Source organism: Parathielavia appendiculata, assembly GCF_033297405.1.
Source record: "Parathielavia appendiculata strain CBS 731.68 unplaced genomic scaffold N657scaffold_2, whole genome shotgun sequence".
Lineage (NCBI taxonomy): Eukaryota > Fungi > Ascomycota > Sordariomycetes > Sordariales > Chaetomiaceae > Parathielavia > Parathielavia appendiculata.
The window spans coordinates 2,273,311-2,291,820 of NW_026944221.1; the positions used below are offsets into that span (position 1 = coordinate 2,273,311).

Genomic DNA, 18,510 nt, shown 5'->3' on the forward strand with positions numbered 1-18,510 from the left:
CAATGGCCGAGAGAATCAGCTCAGAAAGTGCCGGCGCAGGAACAGCCAACAAGTTTCAAAACGCCATCTCACAATGGAGGAGTGAGCCATTCCTCACTAGCATTTGGATAGTTGGGCTTTTCTTCTGACACCCTCGTCGCCTAGATCTCGACTTTACGGCGCTCGTTTCGAGCCTCGACAACACCGCATCCGAAATCGTGGCCTTTCAGCGAGATTCGACGGTGCAGCGGAAGGACCTAGCGCAAAAAACCAAAGACTTCCGCAAATTCGATGATGCAAGCAAGCTTACAGAAATCAAGGGGTTGCTCAAGGGTATTACTCTGAGCCAAACCATCAGAACCAAGCGCATCCCGCTGACCAGTCACAGCCTACCAAACCTTCATTGACCTCCTGACGAACCACTCCAAGTCGGTCAACTCGGCCTTCTTACACGCATACACATCGCTGTCTGAGGCGCCAGATCCGTATCCGCTACTCGAGGCTTCGGTAGATTCGATGCTCCTCTCGGAGGACACACTGCCCAAGCTCACTGAAGAGAACCAACACCTGCAGGAGAACGTGTCCCGTCTGACGAGTCAGCTCGAGGATACCGAGTCTCGGCTACAGACCGAACGGGACACGAGGAAGAAGCTGGAGGAGAACCTCGAGAGCAGGGTCAAGGAGGTGGAGGCATCATGGACCGCCGTGCTCGAGGAAAATAAGGGCAACTGGTCAGCCAAGGAAAAGGCGCTGGCGGACAAGATTGAGAACCAAGATCGCCTGCTCAACGAAATCAAGGCTAGTTACGAGGTTAATCAGAGGTTGGGAAAGTCAGACGATGCAGAGGAAAGCCGAGGGCATGTCACCAGCGCCGAGCTGGAGATGGTGCACTCTGACCTGGAACGCACCAGTGCACGGCTCGCAGAGATGGAGGCCCGCAACGAACAGTTACGCCTTGAGCTGGCACAAGCCAAGTCACAAGTGCCGACTCAGCCCTCGATAAACCTGGAGGATGACCCCGGCTATATGCGGGTGAGGTCAGAGAACTCGTCTCTCATCCGAAAACTTGACGCGGCAAGGGTAGAAAAGGAGAGTCTGAAAAGGGATTGGGATGCTAAACTCCGTGGGCTAGAAAGAGAGGTTGGGCTGCTCAGGAAGGAAAGGGACAGCCTCAAATCGAAGGTGCAAAAGTGGAGCGATTACGACGAAGTCAAACAGGAACTCGATGTCCTCAAGAGCATCGAGTTTGCGGCGGGAGAAGATGACGAAAGGCGTGATGCCGCCGACGACCAGGACGGAGCTGGAGCCGCGGGCAAGGGGGACACACTCGAGCAGCTACTCCTCTCCCGCAACAAGAAGCTCAGCGACGAGCTCACCATCTTGCGCGTGTCACGTCAAGACCTGCAGAGCAGACTGCAGAACTTGCAAGAAGAACTATCTCGAACAAACGCCGAGCTTGAGAAATCGCAGAACCTCAACGAGAAGCTCGAAAACGAGCTTTCGACCATCCAAGCCGAGGCTCCCAACCCCTTTCCCTCAGGCGCTTCCGTCGCAGGCACCTACGTAAGCCGTTACGCGCCGTCCATAGCGCCCGGTCGCAAGGGAGGGCGAACATCCCCTACCTCGTCCATCATCAGCGGCTTCAACCCTCGCGACCTAGCCGACGACAGGCCGATGGGCGGGGGCTCGGGCATCCTGCCCATGATCACAGCCCAGCGGGACCGCTTCAAGAAGCGCAACGCCCAGCTGGAGCAGGAGCTCTCGGAAACGCACCGCACCGTGTCCCAGCTCCGGCAAGAGATCGCCGCCTTACAGCGTGACAACCTCAACCTCTACGAAAAGACGCGCTACGTATCCACTTACAACCGCGCCGCCGGCGGGACCGCAGCCACGACGTCGTCCTCGTCCGCCTTCGCCGCCAACCCCAACCCCTCCTCCGTCTCCATCACCTCCCCGACCACCGCCACCGCCGCCGGCGGCGGCATACCGTCCCTAGACCGCTACCGCAAGGCGTACGAGTCCAACCTGTCGCCCTTTGCCGCCTTTCGCGGCCGTGAGTCGGCCCGCGCGTACAAGCGCATGAGCCTGCCTGAGCGCGTGGTCTACACGGTCACGCGCATGGTGCTGGCCACGCGGACCAGCAGGAATCTGTTTGCCGCGTACTGTGTCGCGCTGCACCTCTTGGTCTTCTTCTCGCTGTACTCGATGGCCGCCGCCGAGGCGGACCGGCACATTCTGGCCGGCGGGGCGGCGGCGGCTATGGCTGCGCATGCTGCGCGGGTCGGGGAGAAGGATGGGTTGAGTGGGTGAGCGTAAGGGCGTTGTGGAGCTGGGATAGGGTGGGTTGAAACAGGGCAGGTCTAATATTTGTGGTGAGAGGTGTCGTGTTCCTAGAGGGAGGGTTACATGTGGTTGTGCGTGACGTGAGCGCGGGTCCTGGGAGATGGGCATGGGTGCGTGAACGGGTATATTTGACCATGGAGGCATGTGAGTGGCTCACCGGACTGGAGCCATCCTGCAATTGCGGGACGAAGTGTGGTCGAGCGGAGGCGACCAGCCGTGTCGGTGGGCGGCTGCTGAGATGGGTCCGGGGATTGGCTGGGCTGGAGTTCATTTTTGATCCCATGTTTTGTCCGTATCCGGCGACTGCCATGTACATCGCATTTCATGCCTTTTGGGGTTATGAAGTTGTTGGCAGAGAAGGGAATTAGGACAACCTCTGAGGCTTGGTTGAAGGATACTTGGTAAAGAAGAAGAGCTTAGCTATGGATCGGCAAGTTCAGGTTTGCAGAAGTCATATTTCCATCTGACTAGTAGAATATGCAGTGATTCCAGTCTTATTAATCATTACAACTCTGCCCCGGGTCTACCCGCGTGGAACCACAAGTCCTTGAGCTACGAGGTGGTGTTAACTTTATGAAGAGTTGAAGGCGAGAAACGGACCAGGGGTCCCAGTAGCGCTCTCCGGTGATTGTCAACAAGAACAGTATCTTGATTCTCTAACTTAACAGGAGTCTGAGTGCCGCCCAGACCCATAGATGCAACGCTCTCGGCGGCCACGGTGTTAAGTAATATTATTATATTCCTACACCGCTGTGCCCTAGGGGTGTTAAGTAATATTGACCGTACATACCTTTCGAACCGTCAGGTCGAGGCAAGCCAGCGCTGACGTAGTGTTGCGTGTCGCCCTCACCGTCCCAGGCGCCCACAAGAGGTGTGGGAGTGGAACCAAGAACCAGACACAACCGCAGGATAGGTAGGCAAGCAGAGAGGCCAGGCCGCAGCGGGTGGCCAGCGCCTAACCGTCGGACCCAGCTGGCTCGTTGGCCGGTAGGGTTGCCACATGGGAAATGGGCATGGAGTCGTTCAGCAGCTCGGAGGTTCGATGGGGATTTGACCCTGTGCGCTGCCAAGAGGCCAAGCTTTGTTTGTCCGCGGCTAAGGTTAGGTGGGGCCTTTTGATGTTCAGAAGTGCAAGCCCTGTAAACAAATGGACGGCTTCTTCCGGCAGCGCAGCTGGCAAGGTCAAGCGCACTCACTAACTGATGCTGATGAACGACCTGAAAGGAAATTAGGTTGCTTCATTCAATTTTCGCAGGTCTCAGAAAAGCAGCGGATGCTGACAGTTCCGCTGCCGGCAGCTTGTTTCTTGAAGGAAGCCGAGGAAGCTTCTACGACCATCACCGCCTCGTGCAAGAGTGGGTTGCAGAACGCGATCTGGATCTGCAATCTGGCGAGATCAACATTCGACTAACAGCGGGCGGTTAAGACGCTGCAAACACGATGGTTGGGGGCGGCAAAGAATGTGGGCAAAAATAGACCTAACCAATCAAGACACGGTAGTTTGTGGGCTAAATTCTGCCAAAAGCAAGGAAATTAACCCATCTCATCCCATCTTCTTCTGCAAGCTGATATATCCACCCCACACTCATCAGTGGTTATCACTCACGATGATGCTGTCAAAGTCTGTTTCCTCATGCTGATGTGGTTGACTGACCCAGGCCGCTGGGAGATCTACAGGCTAAACAAGCGCATCTGTTTGACCTAAACAACAGGACACAAAGAATAAGGGCATTGACGTTGCCATGGAGGATCAGGGTGTCGTTCCGAAGTCAGCATCTCTGCGTCCGCGTCTCACTACAATTGCAGCGGCATAGTGCCACAAGTCTGTATCTAACCGCTTCCTCTGATAGTCTCAGCCTATCGAGTCCCCAACATGAGTCCATCCTCCAAGTTTTGAACTTGTCCTACCTTCAGGTTGCTTGGGCCATGATCCCCAAGTCTCAAAGTCGTGATACCATACAGAGACAGTTCAAAACTCAAAAGTTTGTAGTGTCAACTCTATGCGTATGAAGCGCCATTCATCAACATTTAGCACACCTCAGATGGGGAGGGTGTGCACCGAAAAGAAAGGCCCTTGGAGAACGGCGCTTGCCCTGGGTCAGATGGACAGGGACACCCCTCCAACGTCGACTGCCAAATCGAGCAGCCAGTCAGATCGCAGCGTCCCCCAGACAGGGACCGCTTCCCGCCGCCATTGCTGTTCCTTCGGCGGCTGCCCGCCGGACTAGCGAGCATGTGCATTCGGCCGTGGGAGAGCAGGCCTTTGACGGGACGACTGTTTCCCGGGGAGCAGGTGAGGCGGCTGGGCGTCGGAGCCTTGTATAACAGCCATCCCGCCTCTCTCTGGTTTAAGGTGCTCATCTTGTTCTCTGTACCACAACTCCACTAGTATATACCACGCGGCCGACTTCCCCGGATCCCTCCCGGATCGGCTTCTCTTTTCCTTTTCCTAGCTTTTCCTTGTTTCCTCGTTCTCTGATCTTGCTCTGGGTCTGTTGGGTTTCTTGCTGGGTTTCTCGATACCAATACCATCTACCAATCTACGATCAGCGATCACCAAATATACCTCCCACGAACGACAAGACATAATCACAACACAATGCACGCCTCACTGCTCTTCGTCTCGGCGTTAGCAGCCTCCGTATGGGGTGCGCCTGCTTATCCCAGAATCACCGCGGTCGACAAGATCGAGGGCGTCTCCGAGTACTTCAACCTGTTGGCGTCCAAAGTCCAAGAGAGTCGGTCACGGGCAGGCCCACCGGTGTGCGACCTTTCGGGTGTTTCTCTCCCAGCTGGTAAACATGGCCCTCGCCTTCTTGACCCTCTGTCAAGCCATCAAACTAACAAGCCTCCCAGGCGCCTCCAGCATGCCGGCACCGTCCGAGGGCCTCACGCTCAAACACATCGCCATCGGCCGCGGCACCCAGAACTACACCTGCAACCCCACCACTCCCGGAGAAGCCCCCAAAGCCAACGGTGCCGTAGCAACCCTCTTCAACGCCTCGTGCGCTGTAGCGACGAGCCCGGAACTCGCCGCGGCGCTGACCCGCGCGGCGCTCTACTTTGACCTGGCGCAGAGCGAGACGCTCCAGAAGCTCTCGCCTTCCAACCTCGCCCGCAGCGGTGTGCACTTCTTCACCGACTCGACGACTCCCTTCTTCAACCTCGACGTCTCGTCCGCCTGGAAGCTCGGCGAGATCCCCTGCGGCAAGGCCGGCAGCGCGCCCGCGCCCCAAGACGCGCCGCGGGGCCTGCAGGGCGAGGCCGCTGTGCCCTGGCTCAAGCTGAGCGCCAAGCAGGGCGCCACCGGCGGGCTGCAGGAGGTGTACCGCCTCACGACGGTCGGCGGGAGCGCGCCGGCGACGTGTGAGGGCATGCCCGCCAGTTTCGAGGTGCAGTATTCTACGCAGTAAGTGCCATCTTTTCTTTGGACGGGGTGTTTGACCAAATCAGAGAACATGTGCTGATGAGAAAGCGATAGGTATTGGTTCTATGCCAAGTAAATCGCGACCGCGGCTGGAGAACAGAGAGAGACAGTGAGACTGTATGACGGTATTTCGGAGGATATCTGCTGCATGACGGAGGCGTTTCTGGGCGCTGGTGGCATATTCTTCGGTTTCGAACCTTATACGAATAATTGAGCGATATTTCTTGTTTCATTCGACAATCTGACCGGGCTTGCCTTGCCAGGAGCAATGAAAAATAGGATTTCTTGATGGTGATTTAGTCTCAAATCCACATGACGGCCTGTGCTTACCGTGTATCGGTAACCAAGTACTCGTTCGTTTGGAGGGCTCAGGACCCAACTCTGACCGGCTTGCTGTGTACCTCATTCGAGATGAATGACCTGACGGGTGCTGAAGTGCGTTGGGCAGAAATGCGTTAAAAACGCTGGTCAAGAGGAAAATATCAGGGCTCAAGGTCAAAATCAGGGTTATATATGGCGAGGGGCAGGCGCTGTCACGTGGGCAGAATTTCATTTGATTCCAACCCAAGCCCCCCTTCCTTTCTCATGTGTGATGAGACGGGACATGTTCAGATGAACCGCCAGATTCCAGCAGAAAAAAAGCTTGAAACTGTGGTCCGTTTGATCGATGCACATAAAATCTTGTCGAACCGCGGTTGGTCCAAAGCAGGAGGCAAATCAGGCACCACAGCCTTTGCAACAAACTCTTCTGAAATGAGAAAACGACAAACCGCCCTTTCGCCTCTCTTTTCACCGCACCTTGTTGCTCCATCCAAGAAGTCACTGATATCATCTCTTATTATACAACCAGCTCATCACGCTAAACAATGTCCGGCGCGTACCTTCATACTTAATACCATCAAAACCCAACCTGGGCAGCCTGTCGATTATCCAAGAGACTCAGTCATAGCTGTTCACAAGGGGTCACCATTCGGCCTCAGTTTCCGGGTTCTCCCAGAAGGACAGCAATCACAGATACAGTGAGGTAGTACACGCAAGCAGTCCTCCTTCTGTTGTATCAGTCACTAATCATTGACCAGTGTTAGCGCTTTCTGGAGAGGGAGGGTCTTGTCTGAGCTGGGTGAAGCTAGACATTCTTCTGAATAGGATATCCTCCGTTGAAAGTAACCCGTTCTCTAGGGTCACTTCTTTTATACAGCCAGCGACCATGGACCCAACTCAACCCTGGGGTTGGAGCCAACACGGGCAGGGAGGGTACGCTCCTCCAATGCCGCGGGGTTTCAACCCGTTCTTTGGCATGCCATCCAACCCGCCTTTCAACTTCAATCCTAGTTGGAATCAGGCGACATCCCAACATCCTTTCTCCCAAACAAACCGGCAGCGTCAGCAGATTAACGGCAGAGGCCGAGGTGGCGCACCCTTCACCCAGCCCATGCCTCAGCCCGCCTTCTCTCAGGCTAGCCAGTTTCGCCCGCAGAATGATGGGAGAGACCCTGGTGGCCAAGGGACGTCCGCTCAGCCAGCCTCTCGGGACCCTTTTCCTCAAGTCAGCCCAAATCGTCGACAGAACGAGGGCCGAAGCCGTGGCCAGGGCGATTTCTATCGACCAGCGTCCCCCTTCGGTCCACCTCGGACCAGCCAGCAGAATCGGCAGATTGATGGCGGGAATTGGCGTGATGATGCGAACGACAGAGAGTACAGGCCGTCGCGTAACCGACGACGGCGAGCAGCCACCTCTCCAAAACCGCCTCGACCTCCGCCTGCGCCAACATGGACGTTTCCAGAAGATCGGCCGCTGGCCTTTCCCATGAATAACCAGGCCGTTGGCCCCTTTGGCGCCACCAGACCGGTTCGGCAGAACAATGCCCTCAACGCCGGGGCACCCATCTCAACCTCCCTTCCGATCCGGCCATTGCGTCCTAACCACCCCTCCCAGGTTCCCAACCTTGCCACTACCGGCGTCAACACGAACCCCAACACCAACAAGGCCAAGGCCACCAAAAGACCTGCCCCGCCCTCCGCAGTAAATCCCAGCAACCACCGGCGCGAACCCACCTCCAACGAGCGGGACGCCATCTCGGCCCCGTCCGCCGCGTCAGGCGGCATCCCGAACCCCACGGACGAATACCTCCGCTGCGCCTCCTTCGTCCCCTGCCGCCTGGACAAGCCCAAACCGATTCTCGTCGTCATTGACCTCAACGGCACCCTCCTCTACCGCCCGCACAAGCGCAACGCCTTCAGCTTCGTCGAGCGGCCCCTCGCCAAGACCTTCCTCCAGCGCTGCATAGACAAGCACCACGTCGTCATCTGGTCGTCGGCGCGCCCCGAAAATGTCAGGCGCATGTGCGAGCAGCTCCTGCCCGCCGAGTACCTGTCGCGCGTCGTCGCGGTTTGGGGTCGCGACCGGTTCGGCCTGAGCGCCGACGACTACAACCGGCGGACGCAGTGCTACAAGCGGTTGACGCGGCTGTGGGAGGACCCCGTGGTGGGCGGTTCGCACCCGCAGGCGGCGCAGGGCGCCGTCTGGGACCAGGGCAACACGGTGCTGATCGACGACAGCGCCGAGAAGGCGCGCAGCGAGCCGCACAATGCCGTCACGCTGCCCGAGTTCGCGGGCGACCTGAAGGAGAATCCGCAGGTGCTGCCGCTGGTCGAGGACTATCTCGACGCCCTGGCCATGTACACAGACGTCAGCACCTACATCAGAGTCAAGCCCTTCACGATGCGCGGTAGACAGCCGGTGGCTGTTATTCAGGAGAAGAATTAGGGGCGGGAGAAAAGAGAGATGGAGAGAGCATTTTTTGGGTTACAAGTTCAACACTGTTGTTATAAGTTTGGAGTTGTGTAGAGACACCCGATTACCCCTGGCATTGAGGACAAGGACCAGTCTCCGATGGATTTTGTTGGGCGTTAGGTACACCAAGGAGGGACATTGATTCTCATTCAGCAAGAGGCCCCGCAGATGCGGTACCTAGTGTCTATTTTGTCGGCTCAATTCATGCTCGACTTGACTGCCGGTGATAGCTAACAAAGCACAATAAACCACCAGCGGATCCGAACCCGTCCCGATCCCCCGTACATTCCCGATCATCAGTCATATCCCATAGTCTAGCACACCGCCGCTGCCGGCCCGTGATGCTCCTGATGTTTTTTTTTTAACTCATTTGAAGACCTTGCCGGCGGCATGCTTGTACTCCTTGCCGTTGACAGTGGTGGGCCTATCCCAAGACCACTGAGCCTCGACGAACTCACGATCCTCGGACTTGGTAGGGTCGAGCTTGGTGAACTCGTAGCTCTCATAGTCGGGAGCGACGTCAAAGACGGGCAGGTAGTCCTGGCCGCGGATGACGAACGCGCCCTCGATGACCGAGTCATTGTTCTGGCCATAGACGGACGCGCAGCCGAAGAGGTACTTGCGGGATGCCTCCAGGCGGTTGTTGAAGCCACCGATGAGGTTGTTGGACATGAAAGTCATGGTGAGCTCATCGTTGTACTTGTACCCAACCTTCCAGAGCGAGTACTCGTCGAAGTTCATATTTTCCCAGAACCACTTGAGGGCCTCGGGGGTGTCCTTGTTGGAGTATTGGCGCTTCCACTCATCGAGCGGAATGGAAGCCTTAGGAAGGGCCTCGAGAGGGTGCTTGGGCTTGGGAGCCTCCACCGGCTCCTCCTCCTCGGCCGCGGGCTTGGCAGCCGGCTTGGGAGCCTCCTTCTTGGGCTGCTCAGGCTTCTTGGGGGGGACATTGGTCAACTTGGGGGTATCAAGAAGAGCAAACTCGGGGGTAACAGCCGAGTAGATGGGCTGGTTGTAGACGGTCTCGTACCAGCGCGAGACATTAGGGTTCTTCTGGCGCCACTCCTTGTCGAAGAAGAACTCAAAGCCGCGGGCAATGAGGCCGGTGGCGAAAAGGTCAGCGAGGGTGATACGCTCACCCACGAGGTAGGTGTTGTCGCGGAGGTGAGCCTCGACGACCGAAATGGCCCTAAGAGTGGCCTTCTGCGCGTCCTCGACGGACTTCTTGTTGTAGGGTTCCTTGCCAAGGAGAGGGCTGAACCAGCTGCCGAGCTTGGGCAGCACCTCGCTGTTGAAGAAGGACATCCATCTCAGGATGGAGGCATAGCTACCGGCACTGTTAGCAAGAAGGCACTTCAAAAGTCAGACATCTGAGCTTACTCCTGCTTGGTCTTGCCGAGTAGGGTGGTCTTCTCGTTCTGGGAGGTGACTGTCTAATTGTCAGCACCGAGCTCACAAACGCACATGCAGTAACAATCCAGGCAAAAAAGGCAGACAGTCAGAAGTTAGAACTAAGTCAACACCGTTGTTTTCAGATAGGGATAACTGTTACTGAAATGTCTCGGTCATCATTGTCGTGTGGGCGAGGCAACATGGGAGCCAAGATGGCATGGCGAGAGCGGGGCATTGGGCAGCACATCAAAGTGAGATGACGCAACGTACCGTAGACCGCGATGGCAATGGACTCGGTGAGGACGAAGCCATCGGCGCCGACGAACGTCGGGACCTTGTGAATGGGGTTGGCCTTGACGAATTCCTCGGACGGATTCTTGGTATCAACCTCGACCTCCGTGAGCTCGAGGCCGTTGGCCTTCGCAACGGCGCGGATAGCCGTGGAGCGGGAGTTGTTCTGAATCCCAACAAGTCAGCGAAGCCCACAAAGTGCGCACATCTTGAGGACCCCATAACATACCGCGTAGGTGTAGAGCTTTCCGAACGCCATATTTGCTTGCGATGCAATACCGATCTGGGAGGAAAACTGGAATGGTTCGTGAGGGAGGGTGTCGGGCAAAGGAAGCTGCCAATGGGCGGGAAAGGTGATTTCAGAAAATTTATGTGGCGGGGTAGTTGAGGTGGGGTTACTGTTGTCAAGCTCCAACGCCAGCCCATTCCTAAATGGACTGCGAGGCTGAGGCCCGCGACCGGGCCGCAATCCGGCTCGAGCTCCTCCCCTTTGAGGGTCTGGAAAAATTGCTGCGGATTGTTCCGCCACAGCCAAAACTGATCCCGGCCGACGACTCTCCTACGCGACCGCGAGAATGACGACGGGTGACGCCCGTGCGAGATAATGGCTTCTTCAAGACAAGGGTTTACCTCTGCCCTTCGTGGCGTCACCAGGACACTCAATGGCAAGAGGCCGCCACCGCTCGAACAGCAATTCTGGTCCCTACGGCTGAACGGCGGCTCGAGACGCCTGTCCACCGAGCCGGCCCCGGCCGAGACGAGCCTCTCCATCACTGCCGCCGAAGAGATCGACATCAAACAACTGGCTAAGCGCTACCGGATCGCCCAACATGCCCGCGCGGTCCCCGTGTCCGCGTCGTATTTTTCGCGTACGCCGACCTTCAACGACCGCTATCTCGCCCTCGACAAGCTGGCCAGGACCTACAGCAATCTTCCCGTGGTTCCACCGGCCGACGCGGAGCAGGTTGTTTGGAAGAGCCTGCCAGATCTTAGGCGGTCGATCGGCGAGCCGGTGAAGGCAACCGACTACGTCAACTGCCTCGCGATCCTCAAGAGGTTGCATCAAATCCACCCCGACCTGAAACCGGATATCGTGAAGGAAGCGCTCGAGGACTTCAAGCGAGACGTGCAGGGGTTCCTCAATCGCCCTGCTCCGATACCCATCGACAAGTTTGGGCGAGCGCTAGGAGTTGGCAAGCGCAAGTCTTCAACGGCTAGGGCATTTGTTGTTGAGGGCGACGGCCAGGTTCTGGTCAACGGAAAGACGCTGGCGGATTATTTTGGCCGGGTGCATGACAGGGAAAGCGCGGTTTGGGCTCTGCATGCGACGGATCGCATTGACAAGTACAATGTGTGGGCACGAGTTGAGGGGGGCGGCACCACCGGTCAGGCGGAAGCGCTCACCCTGGCGATTGCGAAGGCTCTGATAGCCCACGAGCCTGCTCTGAAGCCTGCGTTGAGGAAAGGTGAGCAACCAGCTGTTTTGGGGTGTCTGTTCGACGCATTGAGGACCCTGCTAACCATCATTTGCAGCCGGCTGTGTCACCCGCGACCCAAGGAGAGTGGAGAGGAAGAAGCATGGGCGTGTCAAGGCCAGAAAGGGACCTACATGGGTCAAGAGATAGTTCTGGCCAAGCGGGCCGCTGTGCGCTTTTGGGTTTGCATGGACCTGGTCTCCCTAGCAGGTCCCCCTAGAGATGGTTACTGTCCATGTTTTCCTTGTTGTCAGCACTGTTTCTGTAACAACCGAATCACAAATGATTGTACAATACAAGGCATCGAGCTTGCTTTTTTTTTTCAAGGTCCACATCCGTCACCGAGTTGACCCCGACTTGTCCTCGCTTCTCGACAGAAAGGGTTCGAGGCGGGTCAATGCGGCATTGAACGCCTAGGCCAGGCTGCTTGAAAACGGTCTCAGATGGTCAGAGTGGGTGGGAAGGTGTGCTGTCAGAGCCGCCGTTGACAACGAGGATCCGGGAACTCTGCATATGCAGTACGAAATATGGGCGAGGAACACGACACTGTTTATGCTGCGATACCAACGCCTTCGTCGACGAGCTCAAGGCCCGCGGACTCGTTCTGTGCCCGCAACTAGCTCTCACGGGCGGGAATGCAAAGGACTCCCTTCCAAGACATGAATCAGAGCGGTAAGCGGCACCATGATGTTAGACTCTCCATTGCCAGAAGCATGAGCTGGGCAGTCCTTCGGCGCCCGGCTACACATCTGGTCTGGGGATTCTGGGTACGACTCTGCATTAATGAGACGTGTCATCGCAGAGCGACCATCTGGAAGCGATAGGCCGTGTATGCCTACCCGAGCGAGGTTTGCTGTTATGGCATTGCGCCGGCTAGCGGTTCGGAGTGGAAGTAGATTTATCTCTACCAATATATCGGCAGCTACAAGGTTGGTTCTCCTCTTTCCTGGAGATTTGGCAGCTAAAACGATTAGATCTTCGCTGTACGCTGGCCGCCGCGTTGACCAGCCTGACACGCAGCTTGTCTCCGTGGACAGTCACCATCTCTGTCGCACTCCACAGGTCGGCCGTGGAACTCCGACTTGGCCGACAATGCCAAAACGACACCGTTAGCCTCACATCAGACGATCGACAAATGTTAATAACGGTCGCTTTTCTGAGACTGAGATCTCCGAATATGGCCGGTCGATTTACCCTAACTGGGCAACACGTGAACTGCAGACCTGCAGCAGTGCAGCACTGCCGTTTATAAGTTACCATGTCCCTTCCAATGTCGGGTTTGTCCCGCTAGTGTAGCTGAACGTGATGCGATTGGGCCTGGGCTTCTACGAAATGACCCCGGTATTGAAGATTTGATCCGTTACGCCAAGCCACGTCAAAGACGTCGGTCAAGCGTCGAGACCATGCTCCGCGCGCGAGGGAGAACGGTCTCTGCAATCCCATAACACGGCCAGCTAAAGTATGGTGTCTTGTAGAGGGATCGGGTTAGATCTAGAGCATATCCGCACCAACAGGGATCAATGGTGAGCGGCGAGTCTGAGATTTGACGAAGATGGGATGGCTCGAATGGCTGCCGGCTAATGTGATCCTCATGCGACGGGATCGGGACCCTGGTTCGGTCGAGGGCCCGATGTCTAAGAAGAACAAAGTTGTTCGGCAAATGGAAAAGGTTCCAGAAGCAGATTTGCTTGGTTGCCCTCCAGGCTTCTGAGACTGGACCCACCTGCGCACAGACAGGATCTGCAATGCACATTCAACGACTCTGACTTGACGACAGTCCATGCCCATCCTTGTCATGGGCAAGGATCTGGGTTCATTGAGCGACGTCCTTCATTGACGAAGCTCTGCCAACCAGAATCATTGTTGCCCTTTGTACGAGTACCTCGGCCAACCAAAGCGCCGGCGGTAAAGCTTTCTAGAATTCTGCAAGAAATTTCGCCGCTCAAACGATTCGACGGGCCCCTTCCGAATTCTTGATTGGATCTTTGCCGCACATTTTCACCTCATTCTGACGTCGCCATGAGAGAGCAGCCAGGGGCATCCGGCTCTTCCTTGTATTGGACTTGGCGACGAAGGACCTGTACCTGCATTAGGTACTGTCAAGGGCTTTGGAGTGGCTCGAGAATTGGTCTCGGTTTAGTTGCTCGACTGAAAGATTGCTGCCTCAGCTGTGTACAGAGCCGTAAGGTCCTTTTGCTTTTCCTTTTGTCACGGCCTCTCAGCTGGGTTTCCTCCTTTTGGCCAAAGGTATAGCATAGACTGGAAGGGAGGCAAGTGGGCGGACGCCATAAGCAGCGCTGCCAGACATGGCAACACCACAACTCCATGAATCAATGGTCTCAGGTTCGCAGAGATACGAGAAGCAGCACGACGCGACCGACTGAACCGAGAACCCATAGTGTGCAAAGTACCAGTACCTTCCATACCTACCTCAGGCTTGGTGACCTTACGTGCAAGGGGTAGGTGTAGTGAGGTGACTGCGTGGAATTGAGCATTGCAAGCAACAGGAAGGGTCCGACAAATAACAGCTGGGTCCCAATGGATGTCTGTTGACGCAGATGGCAACAGCCTGGACCCTGTCACATTGCTTAGGAGGACCCGGAGAGGTCAGGTTTGGTCTGCCTGCTGCTTTCTTTGTTCACGGGATTCGTTGTCTACCGGACCCTGCATGCCATGTGCTCCTGGCTCGCTTGTTCGATTTAGACCTTTCTTGAGCTCCTTAGCTCCTCCAAACCTCTCACAGGAATCACACTAGCGAGGCCCGGTTTTGCCTGGCTGTGCCTTCCGCCCCGGTGGCTGCCTCTCTCCTCTCTCGGCGATGGCCGTCCCCAGAAAATGGGCCCATGTCTCTTCATGCCTCGAACCCTTGTCCATGATCTCAAGATTGGCATCGGCCCTGCTCCTGCCACGAGCCACGCACATCGGAGTGCATCCCGATCAGGCGGGCCTGCAACCAACCGCGCATTCCTAGGTCAGTCGCATGGACATGGATAAAAAACCCTCAGACACACACAATAACAGTAATTTCAACAAGATTTATATGTGCAACGGCGAAACGTGGACACCGTGCGGCTACCTTGCGAAACCTGTGCGTCTGAGTCGGAAGGCCATAGCACCATATCCGCCAGCTGGGCCACACGCTTGAGGTGGTCGTCCAACGTTCTCACTGAGCTCGTCGAGACACCCAGCCCAGCATCTTTGGGATAAGGTAGACAGTGCAGAGCAGGCACCGGGCTGGCTTGGAAGCTATCCGCAAACAGACTCCTTCCGGCAACACATCGCCTGTATCCGGTAGCCCGGGCCACTTGGCTAGCGATCTTACACTTCTCATCCACCTTCCGCTTGATCCGCTTTTCACAGCGATATTCCCGGATCTCACTCAGACAAGGTCTGATAACTCAAAACCTACCCGTCGGTCACGACTTAACCCCGCGCTTCAACGGACACTTCCTCGGGCTCTGCGCCGGCTGCGAGACATTTCGGCTTGGCAAGCTTCCCGTTGCCGATCCGCACGACCCTTCCAGTCGAGTGGGCGCAAGGTGCCTTCCTTGTTGTTCTCGAAAGGTGGGGTGGTGTCGCTGTGAATCTCTCGGCGGATTCGACTGGCACGCCGAATCACCCGTTCGATACACACCTCCCATGTCTGAGCCAAGCAACAGTCACTGCTCATCAACCGGGTCCGCTCATCAAGACGTGTCTGCGACGCTAGGAGCTCGGTTGTGCGGGGCGGCGCCAATGTCCTCGACGAGTTCAACAAATCGGCCCCGAAACTGATCAAGGTACCATTCCGCATTGGTAGAAGACTTAAACGACACCGGCCACCAGCGAAATATTCTTCCTCCACGCCATCGTCAAGTTGCTCTCGTCTCTCGCTGCAGTTTCGGTCCTTGTCCAGGCTTGGACTGCGTCGTCCTTAGCAGCGGGCCACTTCTCTTCAATCCTCCTTTCCAACCTGGCCGCGCGAACAAGAGGAACGTCGTTGCAGCGGAGCTGTATACTCGGTCAGATATAGCTGCTGACGACTGCGCAGAGAGCACACGCTTTATCCCCAGTATAAGTGACGAACCAGGTTCCCAGCCCGCTCTACAAGACGACGGTCCCCTGTCTTGAGCTATCCGTCACCAAAAACTCTTCTACCGCCGGCTCCAAGCAGGCAAACGCCCAGCACTGGCTACCCTTTTCGCGAATAGGGACTGGTACGCAGCCGAAGAATGCTGGCAAATCCCTAAAGGGCAAACCGAATAACTACCACTGCGCGGCTTTTGGAATCCTTCCGAACACTTAACTACGACATCTGCCTGTTTGTCCATCGCCGAAGATCCGTGCGAGGGTCCAACGCCTCTCCAATCCTCTGTCGAGCTCTGGATTCAGGGTTTCCCAGTCTCCCGTCTCTGCGCCGTCTCTGCACACAACCCTAATAGTCGGGAACAAGCACTTCCCAGTCACTTCCAGCCTTGGTCGAGTTTCGTCATCCCCACTTTTGACTCGCGAGGCAACAAGGTGTCTTTGACTCGAGGCTCGGTCGAATCCATCGGCAGCTTGTATCAGCCATCATCTTTGAGGACAGCACGCAACAAACCAGGTCGCTTGAAGCCCATACGTGCGACATCGCGGCGCTCGGCTATAACGACTCATCGGTGTGATACTTGGAACACGAACAGTTCGACGTGTCTGGAGCATTTCGAATCGGCCTCGTTTTCGCATTCGGTGTTTGGGTCGGTTGCAGTGACTCTTATTTAAACCCCAATTTCGCAAGCACTGGGCGCGCCGGCATTCGCTGCCGTTTCGCGACGTCAAGAATCTTCAGGGGGTTTGCCGATTCTATATCAAGATCGCCGCCCAGTCCGGTTCCTGCGTCGAAAATTCGATCCAGTCATAGATAGAGAGGAGGATTGGTTCGCCAGGGCGACTTCGCTCGCGGAGTCGGGCTTCGGACTTTGAGGGATGGACGACAACAGGGGCCAAAGGAGGCAGAATGAACCGCCCACCTACCCACCTCCCAGTTCGCGGCCTCACCACCCGTTGCATGAGCAATCGCAGCAACGGCGGCCGTTCCCGGGAACCCAAGGAGAGAGGTTTAGGGCGCCGGCGCCCCTCGGCACAACACCATCCGGGACTAGGGGAATGGGTGGCGGGACTGGCTACAGCGGGTACTATCAGGATACATCGCCAACGGGTTACCCAGCGACGGCGATGGCGCAAGGTGCGATGGGCTACCACCAATCCACAGCCGATTACGGGCAGCCGGACTCGCGGCAGGCGGCCCAAAGCTATGGCGGCTCGTACACACCGGCCATGATGTACAACGTTCAGCAGACGGGCGGGCCACAGAGCGCTGCCGTGTACGATACGAGCCAGCAGTATCCATCGCGGCAGGCTGCAGGACTGCCGATGTTGGCGACGGATGTCACGACCCCTTACTTTCCAAGCGAGCCAACCAATGCGGCGGCGGCCGGACCCGGCCTGCAGGCCCAGACAGCATCTCCCAGCACGCCACAGGTATATCAGCAGCCCGGCTTGCATGGCTATTCCGCCGGGAGCATGGCTGCCATTGGAGGGATGGCTTCGCAAACAACGCCCGCCGCCGACGTGAGGATGGATGCAGAGTACCCCGCTCCGGGTCTCGAGGAAGGGTTCAACAACTACATGGCGGCGTTGAGGGAGTGTTTTCGAAACATCCGGGGTGGCGTGCTAGCGACGGCCGGCGAGTCCCTCCTGAGACTCTCGGATTGGCTCTTGTCGCATGTTGTGGAGCTAGGTATGTTTGAACGAACATGTGCTTGTTTATCTCAGGCCCAACGATAGGACCATGGCTGACGGGGTCTCTTTCTCTCCACCGCTAGGCTTCACTTCTGATAACCAGCAACTACACGACGAGCGAATCAAGATGTGGAATGACTTCAACCATGCCTGGCTCGCCCTGCTTCAGAAACAGAAAGAGATGATGGAGGCGGGACAGCCCTTGCAGCGCCCTCAGAGCCTGGTCCCTCAAGAAGGCTTGCAAAAGATGGGCGACGAGTTGGTCAGGATGTGCGACAGCATCGAGCGGCACGGGCTTGTGGATTACCAGTATGGCGTGTGGGAAGAACAGATCGTGGAGAGTGCGTCTCCCTTTGCTCCCTTGTCCACCTCGCGCCTGCGGCGCATGGGCGCGCATTTGCTGACTATCCAATGCTAGTTTTGGGCGAGTGTTTGGACCTTTACAGCCCTTCCAGCGCGTCCGGTGGCGGCGGCGAGGGGAGTTCTAGCAACAATCGCCGCTGAGCCACACAATTACAGTGAGTTCCTGAGCGGCCGGTCGACCCTGGCTTGGCTCTCGGGTGTCGTTCGTCCTGTTGCCTACCCCTTCCGGGGCTGTATTACTCATGCTTTATTTTCATTTCGACAGTTTGTCAACGTCCAGCGCACCGTGTGCTCCAGCGGGCTTGTGTTTCCATAGTACCTCGACTATTATTGGGGAGTCCGCCAGGTGCCGGGAGTCCACTGGACAGGCAGCGTTTACCGTGCATTCTGCTGCTCACTCGGTCGTTTCCTTGCGGAGAAGGCTTTTCTACTTTGGGCTTCGGGTCTACCACCAAGGGGAATAGAAGGTTGTTATATGGCGTTCCCGATGATCGGAGTTGGGGACATCCTCGGGGAAGTCACTTGTCTCAGGACGGCTGGTGATTTTCCGCTGCTGGTTTTGGAGTTCTTGGTCGCCTGCTTTCTTTTTCCCAGTTGGAACAGGGGACCTAAGGGACGGACGACGTCGGCATTCACTACACGGGCATCGCAATTGGCGGCTGTTGGAAGAACTCAGCGGGGCTGGG

At 56.7% G+C, this 18,510-nt stretch overlaps 6 protein-coding genes across 6 annotated transcripts; 5 read left to right on the plus strand and 1 right to left on the minus strand.

Moving 5' to 3' along the window:
* Window positions 1-2: 2 nt before the first annotated feature.
* Window positions 3-2,289, plus strand: N657DRAFT_565508 (uncharacterized protein; the record flags this gene model as incomplete). Its single annotated transcript, XM_062788365.1, has 3 exons — window positions 3-81; window positions 145-312; window positions 368-2,289. The coding sequence occupies 3 exons, from the start codon at window positions 3-5 to the stop codon at window positions 2,287-2,289; spliced, it is 2,169 nt and encodes a 722-aa protein (XP_062651241.1).
* Window positions 2,290-4,921: 2,632 nt separating this feature from the next.
* N657DRAFT_678069 (uncharacterized protein) lies at window positions 4,922-5,735 on the plus strand (the record flags this gene model as incomplete). Its single annotated transcript, XM_062796037.1, has 2 exons — window positions 4,922-5,117; window positions 5,179-5,735. 2 exons carry the CDS (start codon window positions 4,922-4,924, stop codon window positions 5,733-5,735), a joined length of 753 nt encoding a protein of 250 aa, XP_062651242.1.
* An 867-nt stretch (window positions 5,736-6,602) lies between these two features.
* On the plus strand, window positions 6,603-8,725 carry N657DRAFT_212658 (HAD-like protein). The gene is made up of 2 exons (XM_062786257.1): window positions 6,603-6,773; window positions 6,829-8,725. The coding sequence occupies exon 2, from the start codon at window positions 6,957-6,959 to the stop codon at window positions 8,514-8,516; it is 1,560 nt and encodes a 519-aa protein (XP_062651243.1). The 5' UTR covers window positions 6,603-6,773; window positions 6,829-6,956; the 3' UTR covers window positions 8,517-8,725.
* On the minus strand, window positions 8,613-10,561 carry N657DRAFT_641472 (eEF1-gamma domain-containing protein). The gene is made up of 4 exons (XM_062792151.1): window positions 10,456-10,561; window positions 10,206-10,392; window positions 9,924-9,972; window positions 8,613-9,870 (listed from the first exon to the last, which is right to left on the minus strand). The coding sequence occupies exons 1-4, from the start codon at window positions 10,483-10,485 to the stop codon at window positions 8,910-8,912; spliced, it is 1,227 nt and encodes a 408-aa protein (XP_062651244.1). The 5' UTR covers window positions 10,486-10,561; the 3' UTR covers window positions 8,613-8,909.
* Window positions 10,562-10,794: 233 nt separating this feature from the next.
* Window positions 10,795-12,015, plus strand: N657DRAFT_641473 (uncharacterized protein). Its single transcript, XM_062792152.1, has 2 exons — window positions 10,795-11,692; window positions 11,760-12,015. The coding sequence occupies exons 1-2, from the start codon at window positions 10,831-10,833 to the stop codon at window positions 11,849-11,851; spliced, it is 954 nt and encodes a 317-aa protein (XP_062651245.1). The 5' UTR covers window positions 10,795-10,830; the 3' UTR covers window positions 11,852-12,015.
* A 4,630-nt stretch (window positions 12,016-16,645) lies between these two features.
* On the plus strand, window positions 16,646-17,965 carry N657DRAFT_564886 (uncharacterized protein; the record flags this gene model as incomplete). Its single annotated transcript, XM_062788322.1, has 3 exons — window positions 16,646-17,459; window positions 17,545-17,802; window positions 17,880-17,965. 3 exons carry the CDS (start codon window positions 16,646-16,648, stop codon window positions 17,963-17,965), a joined length of 1,158 nt encoding a protein of 385 aa, XP_062651246.1.
* Between the last annotated feature and the right edge of the window lie 545 nt (window positions 17,966-18,510).

What these genes read in the sequence shown, in the direction of transcription:
- N657DRAFT_212658 (XM_062786257.1), top strand. Translation starts at nt 6,957, where the DNA reads ATGGACCCAACTCAACCCTGGGGTTGGAGCCAACACGGGCAGGGAGGG.
- N657DRAFT_641472 (XM_062792151.1), bottom strand. Translation starts at nt 10,485, where the DNA reads ATGGCGTTCGGAAAGCTCTACACCTACGCG. An exon ending in CATTGCCATCGCGGTCTACG is followed by an intron (nt 9,973 to 10,205) that starts GTACGTTGCGTC and finishes ACAATTAGACAG; the next exon opens with TCACCTCCCAGAACGAGAAG. An exon ending in CTCGGCAAGACCAAGCAGGA is followed by an intron (nt 9,871 to 9,923) that starts GTAAGCTCAGAT and finishes CAGTGCCGGTAG; the next exon opens with CTATGCCTCCATCCTGAGAT.
- N657DRAFT_641473 (XM_062792152.1), top strand. Translation starts at nt 10,831, where the DNA reads ATGGCTTCTTCAAGACAAGGGTTTACCTCTGCCCTTCGTGGCGTCACC. An exon ending in GAAGCCTGCGTTGAGGAAAG is followed by an intron (nt 11,693 to 11,759) that starts GTGAGCAACCAG and finishes CATCATTTGCAG; the next exon opens with CCGGCTGTGTCACCCGCGAC.